At 37.7% G+C, this 12,086-nt stretch overlaps 2 protein-coding genes across 2 annotated transcripts in view; both read right to left on the bottom strand.

Moving 5' to 3' along the window:
• Window positions 1-9,549, bottom strand: part of LOC132561865 (putative uncharacterized protein DDB_G0271982) — an 88,582-nt gene extending 79,033 nt beyond the window's left edge. The window contains exons 1-2 of the mRNA XM_060226573.1: window positions 9,382-9,549; window positions 4,797-5,023 (exon numbers count right to left, since the gene is read on the bottom strand). Coding sequence (XP_060082556.1) covers window positions 4,797-5,023; window positions 9,382-9,549 — 395 coding nt within the window. The remainder of the gene's footprint in view (window positions 1-4,796; window positions 5,024-9,381) is intronic.
• Window positions 9,550-10,570: 1,021 nt separating this feature from the next.
• Window positions 10,571-11,662, bottom strand: LOC132561864 (golgin subfamily A member 6-like protein 25). Its single transcript, XM_060226571.1, has one exon. The coding sequence runs from the start codon at window positions 11,660-11,662 to the stop codon at window positions 10,571-10,573; it is 1,092 nt and encodes a 363-aa protein (XP_060082554.1).
• Between the last annotated feature and the right edge of the window lie 424 nt (window positions 11,663-12,086).

The following is a 12,086-nucleotide window of genomic DNA, read 5'->3' as shown; positions in this document are numbered from 1 at the left end:
TAGTAAAATGTCACTCGGTCGACTGTTCATTTGTTTGTTAAAATGACCTTGTCTGCAGCCTTTCGGAAATGGATTTTGACGAGAATTCTCTTTGATGTCAAGTTTTCGAGCGACTGGGTGACTTGCATTTTTACCTCCTACGTTTGCAATGTAAGACCAAGGCGTCGTTTCAATAATATCACTAAAAGGCATCTTCCGGAACTTTGTGAATAAAATTCTTAACAGATTTTCATGAAAAAAAAATGTCAACGTTGTCTTATTGGGTATTTCCTTGCCGAAACAATATTAGCATTCAAACCATTTTATAGCTTCTTGGTTAAAAAGATTCACAAATTGTGATTTATTTCTCCTAGTACATGTGTCAATTCGGTCATAGAAACATTACGCTAACTTCAATGGGCCACACTGGAAACAGCTTTTTTGTAATTCTAGGACTCGTCAGTGATGTTACATCATACAGCTGTTTCGTCCTTCTAAGACTCGTCAGTGATGCTACACCATACAGCTGTTTCGTCCTTTAAGGACTCGTCAGTGATGCTACACCATACAGCTGTTTCGTCCTTTAAGGACTCGTCAGTGATGCTACACCATACAGCTGTTTCGTCCTTTAAGGACTCGTCAGTGATGCTACACCATACAGCTGTGTCATCCTTCTAGGCCTCATCAGTGATGCTACACCATACAGCTGTGTCATCCTTCTAGGACTCGTCAGTGATGCTACACCATACAGCTGTTTCGTCCTTCTAGGACTCGTCAGTGATGCTACATCATACAGCTGTTTCGTCCTTCTAGGACTCGTCAGTGATGCTACATCATACAGCTGTTTCGTCCTTCTAAGACTCGTCAGTGATGCTACACCATACAGCTGTTTCGTCCTTCTAAGACTCGTCAGTGATGCTACACCATACAGCTGTTTCGTCCTTCTAAGACTCGTCAGTGATGCTACACCATACAGCTGTTTCGTCCTCCTAGGACTCGTCAGTGATGCTACACCATACAGCTGTTTCGTCCTTCTAAGACTCGTCAGTGATGCTACACCATACAGCTGTTTCCTCCTGCTAAGACCCGTTAGTGATGCTGCGGTCCTAAATGTTGAGAACTAGAGGCCACTGAGGAACATTCAAGAGTGATTTGAAGAAAAGTAAAAAATCTAGATGGGGAAAGATAATAGCCCCATAATTTCACATATCAGATAATTTCAGAACAATATCAAGTACATGTGAATATTTTCAATCGTGACACTTATCCGATGAAGACAAGTCGATGTAAATATACAATCAATATTTAAAACAGACTTATTCAAGCTGGAATAGTGCTTCTTTAATTAACCAATCTTAATAATAGTCTTTTTAAGCAAAGTTTTTCTATCTTCTAATTGATTGCGTATGTCTCTGACTGCTAATTTCAGTTCAAATAGTTTCGCTCAGGAAAGCAAACGATTGCTTATGTCGTGAAACTATGAGTAAGGTTATGTTGTAGACTATAACGATAACCGTCTGCTGTGCATCTAATCTACCATTCAAACAGTTACCTGAAGATTGTCATTACTATTTTCGAAGCATATTGACTTACTTCCATGTTCTGGGGTTCATTATCCGATTTTCCCGGTTGCTGTTTTCTTCTGCCATAAACGACTGGCGAAATCATTTTACCTGATGTCTCCATTGTTTGGTCGTAAGACGTGATTAGCTTTGAACCTGCTATTTTTTCTTAGTTCTGTTCCTTTCTTATATTTCCTTTAACACTACATTATTTTTAACATATATGTGAGCATCTATTCTATCAAGTAAGGCCTATGGTTATATTTAAAAATTTACAAAAATATATTACTATTATTCATATATATTTGGGAGTGTTTACGGTATCGTATACTTACAAATGTCTACACATATTAACAAAAACATGACTTGAAATAATTAGGAATGGTGTTTTGGATGAAATTTTTAAGTCATTTTTTTGTCTTTGTTTACACATCCCCAATATTAGCCTCAATGATTTCCATTTCTTTCCGTTTAAGGATATTAACGTTCTTACTTTCGGTTATTCTAATACATTGTTTGATACAATTATTTGACAAATTTACGTAATCTAGAAATCTCCCGAGAAGAAAAAACTTTCAGCTTGACATTGCCAAAACTTCACGCAAAATATGTTTAGTTTGAGTTTTTCTAAACATGCACTCACAAAGCATGTATATGAAGACCGTCATTATATGATCACAGCCGTCAAGAAGACGTTAAAATTAGAATCAACATAAACTAAATTTAAGGATTCCGAAAACGCACTGAGGTTTTCCGTTTTTAGTCAAGTTATGTAAACTAATACATTTGAATTCCTGTCCACAAAAACAAAGACGGTTATAGAAGGCCACTTGATATATCTCTAATTAATGGGTACTAATTATAACTTTTAATTGAATATCGATAATTTTTTTAATGTTAGTATGTAAAGCAATGCCTCTCGATGACTTATCATTTACTTACAAAACACTTTAACAATGTTTCTCAAGCTTACTAGTCTACAGGACCATACCAACTTTCAAAATGCCTGAATGACATGTTCAAGCAGCGGCAATCCAACCATCCATTTTTTTTTTTTTATTTTTTTATTTTTTTTTTTCTGTCGACAATTTATAGTGCAAACGCATCGAGGTCATTCATTTGTAAAACCCTTTTATATATTTTGCTTGAATGTTTCTAGTGCTGAACGTCATCCAGAAACAACGAAATGTTGTTAAAAAACACAAACATTAGAGAAGAGCAAGTGTGCCGATGGTACCTTACCTATCTGAGACAGCGATGACCCACTGTAAACTGTTAAAAATCAATTATGTCAGTGGTATAATCAGATGCAGGTCCTCATTACTGCTACACTGGCAACAATTTTTCAAAAAATTACTTTAAAGATCTATGTACATTTCTTTTCTATGATCAGTAAATTGTTGTCAATCAAGTGACTTTAATATCTTAACATTACAATGCAATACCATCCACTGGAGGCGAAAAACTCAGAAGTGTACAAATATGGTGCTGTTCAGAGCATTACATTCTGTAATAAAGAATGGCTTTTTTGTCTTCATAATGATATCCAGTTACGTTTCCTGAAATATCTTTATGTACTAAATTAGCTTGTAATGAACTCTGCTTTCCGATCACTCTACAATTTTGACCTATTTTTGCGAGAAAATAGATTAGTTTCTGTGGGAAAAAACCACACACGCATACAAAGAATAATTTTCTACCCCGTGACATGTTTACAAAATTGTAATTACTCTTTAACAAGTAAGCAAAATTTTGAAAGGATCGTCTCCAAACAAGGGCGTATAATACTTGTAATACTTCTATGTCACTGATGGCCTCAGGGGGGGAGTGAAAATTTAAAGGTTTGGTGGTAAATTACTACTCCACACGTGGTATGTAGAGCGGAATGACATGATTCTTAAGACCGTTTTCTGATACAGTATTCTATACTCGTGCGAAAAAAACAGGAAAAACACACAAATATATAGTTTGTCGAAATTTTTTCTTGATGGTGACTATTCGTTACTGGCCCAAAAATAAGAGTGATCCTTGCTCTAAAAGTGTGTAGTACTGACGCTTAGACCACTCATGGCAAAAACTCATATGCTGCTTTTTACCTTAATAAATGAGCAATTAATAATTGGCAGTATTTGTCTTATAGCCAAAGCAAATTTAACTTCATTATATGTAACTTTTCTTAGTTATGTGATAAAAAGTTGGTTTTTTTATTATTTATTTATTTTATTAAACTCGACAGGACATTTTAATGTTTACTCGCCAAACTTGCAAACTCAATTCATGGAAGACTTTTTAATAAACCATTGCTTATTTGAGTTTTTAGTTTAGTTGTTTTATACTCGTCCTATTTACACCAAGGTCATCAAGGATGCGCTAACTTTGTTCATGAAGGAGAGCCAGAGAACATTATCGATCTGCGACGAGTACCTGGTCACTGTCCCACCTAGGACTTGAACCGCGGCCCAGAACTGGATGGCTTGTTATAAAAAGAACCAGACGCTTCCACCCCTGGATCACTCTTAACTGACATCAGGATTTTCTACTGGATGAAAACACAAAATATCGCTGTATTCCGATGCCCAGAATAACCGATACCTTAAAAGGAGATCAAGATGACCACTGTATAGTGTAAACACCCTGTTGGATTTAGAGGCGAAAGGAATTTTAAAAATATAGTTTACATTTCGCAGAAAGATAAATAAAAAAGAAAACTTATTTTACGTGATTAATTGTGTTACAGCATTGAGAACATACTCCTAAGACAAGGGTTCAAAAGATGCATGTTTGTGAAGTATTATGCCCGTTTAGAAATATCTAATTACTCTGTGCAACATGACGCTGGACGTAATCGATGCTCGTTAGTTTGCCTGTTGGTCCCGATTTTGTATACCGTGTTCTCATTTGAGAATGTGATATAACTTACTTGAATTGACCAAGGTTATCACGGCGGTGTTGTCTATGAAGCAGAAGACGCTTACTCTTACAGAACACCTGGTGTTATTATCCTTGTACTGTGTTCCTGTGTAAATCTTTCGTTAGTTCATATTTTGCCTTGGTTTTATGGAATTTGAGTTTGAATTATGATTATGTTGCCATGTTGGTATTTTTCTTGATGTTATTTCTGCATAGTTGTTACCTAGAGAAAATATATCTATCACGTTACATGTTAAAGTTGTTTTTATTAGGAAAGCTAAGCTAAGGAAAAATAACTGGCATGTAGCTGTTGCTGGCATGCATTAGTCTCGAAAGCAGTTGTACCTTGAATTAGCTTGCGTTCTTGTAGGCCAGTCTTTGAAGATTCGCCGGGATCTGCCGCATGTGAACTCGTCAGTGTGGATAGCACTGGGACCTGACTGTATTTTCTGCTGACTCCTCAGCTGTCGTTCTTCCCTTCTGAATTTTCTCTTCATCTCGACTTTATTGATGCCGGACTGTGTGTCGCCAGGTGTTGCGATCGGAGAATTCTGTTTCGAGCTCCTCTGATCCTTTGCACGAAAAATATCACCAGAAAAATCAATTTGATGTCACTTACATAACCATGCAATAATGTATAATATAATTGTTTTAAGTATAAGATGTCATAGACAATTTTAAACGATAAGCTTAGTTCATCAATACAACTTGCATTTCAGCGAAAGAAAGAAAATATCTCATAGAAAGGACAAATGACTCACGTTTGTTGCAGAGAACCACCTGGTAATAAGATTATTCAGCACTCCGAAAGATATTCAAACTTAATGAAAATTCAATTAGAGGTTGAGATGATCTGTCTACATAACAAATTGGAAACATATTTCTTTGTACCAAGGGAAAACGCAATGTACCTGTGCAGCGACTAATTGCCTTCATCCATTGAAATGTATGCTTCTTTAGTTAGGGCAAAGGTAAAATAAATTACTAAAATTTGGAAAATAAATTTGAATTCCTTCTATATCCATCTTATTCTTTTCCTCTACGAAAGAAAGAGGGCATTTGTTTTTACGCCCACAAACATCCGTATACACTACAATTAAGTACATATACACGCATTCCTTCTGTTCAGTCATGCAGGCATATCATTCGCTAAAACTGTCAGAGCACTTGACATCCCCAACAAACGCATTACCCTGAATTGTTTTGATTGTTTCTATCAAGCTACTGGCATAGTCCCTAAACAGCGATCAACGCCTAAACTGTTCTGTTATTCAATCACTAGTTTATGAGACTTCTGTTTAGTTTTTCAATCCATAATATTGATCGACCAATTCTAACTAAACAGCCGACTTAGCGAGTATCCTATGCAATTGTAAGATATGATAGTGCATTATGTGTTTGTATGGACGATACATGGGCGATGCAAGGACGAAGTGCAAGAGGCGTTTCGGTTCATTGTGCAATCCTTAAATTGTAACAACCTGGGCTGTCGGATGTAAGAATAACAAGTTATTAAGAGCGGCTTGTAATCCCTCTCTCAAGAGCGTTGTTTAACGGACTGATCACTATTAAACCATTGGATATAGAAAACATAGTTCCTAAAGTCTGAGGTTTAATTGGCTCAAGTCCTCCCATTAAGCTCTCTTCAGACACCACTGCCTCATAAAAAGACAGGTTTGGCTAATAAAAACTAAGAAAATAAGATTATTCCCCATTTCCACTTCATTAATCCCAATGTAAATAGCTCAATGCCGACTAATGGTTACTTAAAGTCAACTTTAGAATGGCCATCGATCTGTATTCCTTCGGATCCTTCTATCACTGTCCCGAAGTTGACACCTTCGGATAAAACATCAGCTTAGGAATTTGGAAGGACAATTTTAGATTTAACATGATAATGCCCTACTCGGAAACAAGCTTAATGTTTGCATTTCGAAGTGAGCGGATTTTGTGTATTATGATTTAAAGAAGAATTGTTCATATGGAAGGAAAGCACAACGTGATCTTACAATAAAAATCAGGAGCGACAAAAACATTGGATAATTCCTTGCGCTTAGGTTGAATATAGGTCATTTAGAATGACAAGTTTTATTTAAGATTGTTTAAATTTAACAGTTAAGGTCATTAAAAGAGTGCCTTGTCTTGTATTCGTAGCGAGTATGTGCTTTTATGTGGTTTTAATATGTACCTGTAAGCTTCCTTGTGATAGTGTGGAACGCATGCCTTCCTTAGAGCGTTTCCTCATTGAAGAATGATACCGAAGACCTTCAGCAGGGCACCTCACATTATATGTAAGACTACATAAAGGCAAGCGTTAAAATGCAACGGAAGTCTTTAAGAGACGACGGTTTGCTCATGGAATGAGGCTAAAATGTCTTTAAAGTAATAACATGTTATTGTAAAGGAATGTTCAGCACCAGGTAGGAGTTCATAGTCTTCCTACATTACTATACCTGGAATCGATCACTTGTCTCCAAAGTTTTGATGATTTTTAATCTTAATTTTAATCATTTTCCGGATCTAATAAGAGAGAGAGAGAGAGAGGAGGGGGGGAGGAATTCATATACATGTAAAATGTATATATGTTGTTTTATTTTAAATAAAATCACAAAAGGGCTTCCTTAAATTAATGAATTAATTTTCGCTTCAATTCACAATTTAAACAAAAAAAAACCGATATTTGCAATATGGAAATTCTCTTGTAGGTCTAGCTAAATCGATTGACAAACATTAGCTCAACATTAGCTCAACGATGATATAGTAATAACAGATTCGTTTTCAAATTTGATCCTTGCAGCAAACATCATTGAATAGCGTACAAACATTTGTATTTTCCCGATATTTAGCATTAAATCTATGATCCATTCAGTGACTGAATTTCCCAATATACTACATTTGTACAGTCTATTGTTAACTGTGAGGGGGTGTTTCCACCCATTTTGTAAGTCCAAACTAAATTTAGGAAAGTTGTTTCGATGTTTACATCAGCCAATTACCTCAATCTTTTCCTACAGCGAAATCAACATGGAAGCTTTCAACCAAGCTGTATGGTAAGCGTCATGATTTCAATTTTCCATTTCTGGATAGTCAAATTCCTGCATCCCGGACCAACGGTGTTAACATGTCGCAGTTGATTCCATATTCAAAGGCCCGCTCAAATTATCAAGATTTTCGTGCAAGAAATGACCTACAAAGTCGTAAAACAAAATCACAAAAGATGCAGGTTGATGAAACTTATTGGGAAATTTTACGGTTGTCATAGTGATCTCACTGAAAAATATCCTATTTCCGTTGTTGTATACCGTTTTCTTATTTGAGAATGTGATATTATCGAGAATCCCAATTCTTCATTGGAATCATAGGAATCAGATACAATTGATAAACCTCAATGCACTTTAGACTTATCAACCTTCTATATTGGTTTAAACATTTCTCGTATGTTTCATTTTTAAAATTTCGATGTAACCGTTATTAAATGTATCCGAAGGCAAGCACACAAATTCCCCTTATACCACAACAGCAAATCTTTGCCGTTTTAATGGCTACAGGAAGGTGACGTAATAATATCTTTATGAGACTGGTTGTCTCAGTCTCCTACGATAAACCGAATTCTGTTTTGTAACAATAAAGCTTGGCGACAAGAACAATATTTCTCAAATGACTCATGATTTATTTGCATCAACTTCAATCAAATAATCAAATTTGTACGAATACGAATGGTTTTCGCTGATGAAGGCATTTTTTACTTAATGACAGCGAATTGCAGTATGGTCATTTTCGATTTACTAACGTTGAACAGCGCCGATTTGGGAGAAAATATTTAGCATTTTATTGCCTGATTGAGATTTGACAATTTGGTGCTGTATAACACAAATCGTCACAATGTAACTTGAAGGTCAACTTCCAGGATGGTCAGTTTGAGATAAAGTAGTCCTGTTTGTCCTTCGTCCAGCGTTACATTTTTATCTTCTCAAGTTTTATCATTGGAATCAAAAATGGAACAGAACAATGAGACCTTTCTCAATCCATAGAATGAATTAGTGGTAACATAGCCCGAAAAAATGACATTTCAATTTTTCATCTGTTGACAAGTTTGATGTTAGCAACGCTGAAATTTTGGGAAAGATGCCAAGCTAGAAAAATGACAAATCATATGTTTCTCACTGTACCCACTGCGTTTTCTGACTTGTGGTTTACGTTGGAAAGTCAATATTCATTTGTTATATGTTTTCAATTGGGTTGTTCAATAAGCGCAGATTTTTGAGGGATAATTCTAAGATGTAGAAAAGAATGAATAAAAAGCAAATATGAAACAAAATTTTAACTTCAATAATAAAGATTAATTTTTAGCTCGGAGGCTGAAAAGGGCGATATTTAGTAAAACAATTTGCACTTCTGTTCTGTAATGACTTTAGCGCTAGTATGACGGGGTTGACGTCTAGCGTTTTTCGAAAGTTCAACAAAATATGCGACATATAAATATATATCCAGGTAAACAAGTAGCCCTCAACCAGATTTCTACTGAGGGTCTATCAACAGATCGTATCGATCATACATTTGGCTTTTTGCGGCAGGTCAGATACGTCTTATAAGAAATATTCCTGATAAAAATACATCTTGCGAAGGAGTTAATGCGAATTTGCTTTCTCCGATTGCATCTCAGGTGTTGGCGAAGCAGGCGACGTTTTCTGTTCAATAATACTTGGTCTTATCCTTTCACAGTTCAAGTGTGTCCTTCGCAATCCGTCTGCCGGTCTTGTTGTCATGTAGTTTGTCATTTGGCGCTACTGTATCTAACGCTAAATGTGTATGGGAAGGTGCCGTTCAGTTTTTTATATGCTTTATAACCAGCACCGTAGAGCTTGTTACTTTAGCGAGTGTAAAATTAGCATTTAGCGGTAAAGCCATTTTTAATCTAGGATTTTCTTACTTGTGATGTTCTTTTTGAGCTGTGTATATGATCTTTTGCTTCCACATTTTCCTCCTTGCTTCCACATTTTCTTCCTTTTTGCTTCCACATTTTCCTCCTTGCTTCCAGTTTCCTCCTTGCTTCCACAGTTTCCTCCTTGCTTCCACAGTTTCCTCCTTGCTTCCACATTTTCCTCCTTGCTTCCACATTTTCTTCCTTTTTACTTCCACATTTTCCTCCTTGCTTCCATATTTTCCTCCTTGCTTCCACAGTTTCCTTCTTGCTTCCACAGTTTCCTCCTTGCTTCCACATTTTCCCCCTTGCTTCCACAGTTTCCTCCTTGCTTCCACATTTTCTTCCTTTTTGCTTCCACATTTTCCCCCTTGCTTCCACAGTTTACTTCTTGCTTCCACAGTGTCCTCCTTGCTTCCACATTTTCCCCCTTGCTTCCACATTTTCCTCCTTGCTTCCACAGTTTCCTCATTGCTTCCACAGTTTCCTCCTTGCTTTTACAGTTTCCTCCTTGCTTCCACATTTTCCTCCTTGCTTCCACAGTTTCCTCCTTGCTTCCACAGTTTCCACATTGCTTCCACATTTTCCTCCTTGCTTTCACATTTTCTTCCTTTTTGCTTCCACATTTTCCCCCTTGCTTCCACAGTTTACTTCTTGCTTCCACAGTGTCCTCCTTGCTTCCACATTTTCCCCCTTGCTTCCACAGTTTCCTCCTTGCTTCCACAGTTTCCTCATTGCTTCCACAGTTTCCTCCTTCCTTTTACAGTTTCCTCCTTGCTTCCACATTTTCCTCCTTGCTTCCACAGTTTCCTCCTTGCTTCCACAGTTTCCTCATTGCTTCCACATTTTCCTCCTTGCTTCCACATTTTCCTCCTTGCTTCCAGTTTCCTCCTTGCTTCCACAGTTTCCTCATTGCTTCCACATTTTCCTCCTTGCTTCCACATTTTCCTCCTTGCTTCCACAGTTTCCTCCTTGCTTCCACAGTTTCCTCCTTGCTTCCACAGTTTCCTCCTTGCTTCCACAGTTTCCTCATTGCTTCCACATTTTCCTCCTTGCTTCCACAGTTTCCTCCTTGCTTCCACAGTTTCCTCATTGCTTCCACATTTTCCTCCTTGCTTCCACATTTTCCTCCTTGCTTCCACAGTTTCCTCCTTGCTTCCACAGTTTCCTCCTTGCTTCCACAGTTTCCTCCTTGCTTTTACAGTTTCCTCCTTGCTTCCACATTTTCCTCCTTGCTTCCACATTTTCCTCCTTGCTTCCAGTTTCCTCCTTGCTTCCACAGTTTCCTCCTTGCTTTTACAGTTTCCTCCTTGCTTTTACAGTTTCCTCCTTGCTTCCACATTTTCCTCCTTGCATCCACAGTTTCCTCCTTGCTTCCACAGTTTCCTCCTTTTTGCTTCCACAGTTTCCTCCTTGCTTCCACATTTTCTTCCTTTTTGCTTCCACAGTTTCCTCCTTGCTTCCACAGTTTCCTCATTGCTTCCACATTTACCTCCTTGCTTCCACATTTTCCTCCTTGCTTCCACAGTTTCCTCCTTTTTGCTTCCACATTTTCCACCTTGCTTCCACATTTTCCTCCTTGCTTCCACAGTTTCCTCCTTTTTGCTTCCACATTTTCCTCCTTGCTTCCACATTTTCCTCCTTGCTTCCACAGTTTCCTCATTGCTTCCACAGTTTCCTCCTTGCTTCCACAGTTTCCTCCTTGCTTCCACAGTTTCCTCCTTGCATCCACAGTTTCCTCCTTGCTTCCACATTTTCCTCCTTGCTTCCACATTTTCTTCCTTTTTGCTTCCACATTTTCCTCCTTGCTTCCACAGTTTCCTCCTCCTTGCTTCCACATTTTCCTCCTTGCTTCCACAGTTTCCTCCTTGCTTCCACATTTTCCTCCTTTTTGCTTCCACATTTTCCTCCTTTTTGCTTCCACATTTTCCTCCTTGCTTCCACAGTTTCCTCCTCCTTGCTTCCACAGTTTCCTCCTTGCTTCCACAGTTTCCTCCTTGCTTCCACAGTTTCCTCCTTGCTTCCACATTTTCCTCCTTGCTTCCACATTTTCTTCCTTTTTGCTTCCACATTTTCCTCCTTGCTTCCACATTTTCCTCCTCCTTGCTTCCACAGTATCCTCCTTTTTGCTTCCACATTTTCCTCCTCCTTGCTTCCACAGTTTCCTCCTTGCTTTCACATTTTCCTCCTTGCTTCCACATTTTCCTCCTTGCTTCCACATTTTCCTCCTCCTTGCTTCCACAGTATCCTCCTTTTTGCTTCCACATTTTCCTCCTCCTTGCTTCCACATTTTACTCCTTTTTGCTTCGACAGTTTCCTCCTTTTTGCTTCGACAGTTTCCTCCTGTTGACTTACCCAGTGCCAAGTATTGCAGTACATCGTGAATACTATTCACATTGTCAATAACACAAATAAATACTCATATATACTGAATATATGTCGTATCTTTATCTAAAAACGATATTAAGATATTGACAGACACAAAACTTGAGCTCAGTTTCAGTACTCCTGTTTGTGTTTACATCTGTCCACAGGTGAGCTGGCTATTGTTTACAGAGGTGTACGTGCACTCGAGTTTGTGTTTTCCATATCGGGAGAGTCTATATGTCGGGGGGATAACGTGATAATTTTCATTGATACAAATTTAAACTAAATATATGTTTAAGTTTTGAAGTAACTCACTAAATATACTTAAATGACTGAAGTAGCCATGT

Source organism: Ylistrum balloti, unplaced genomic scaffold (genome assembly GCF_031769215.1).
Source record: "Ylistrum balloti isolate Yb309-2 unplaced genomic scaffold, AGI_CSIRO_Ybal_v1 Utg371294, whole genome shotgun sequence".
Classification (NCBI taxonomy): Eukaryota; Metazoa; Mollusca; class Bivalvia; order Pectinida; family Pectinidae; genus Ylistrum; species Ylistrum balloti.
The sequence above is the reverse complement of the archived record's forward strand: the minus strand, read 5'-3'. Positions and strand labels throughout refer to the sequence as shown.

Bases quoted from the DNA above. Each gene is read 5' to 3' on its own strand.
- LOC132561864 (XM_060226571.1), bottom strand. From the start codon at position 11,662: ATGTGGAAGCAAGGAGGAGGAAAATGTGGAAGCAAAAAGGAGGATACT.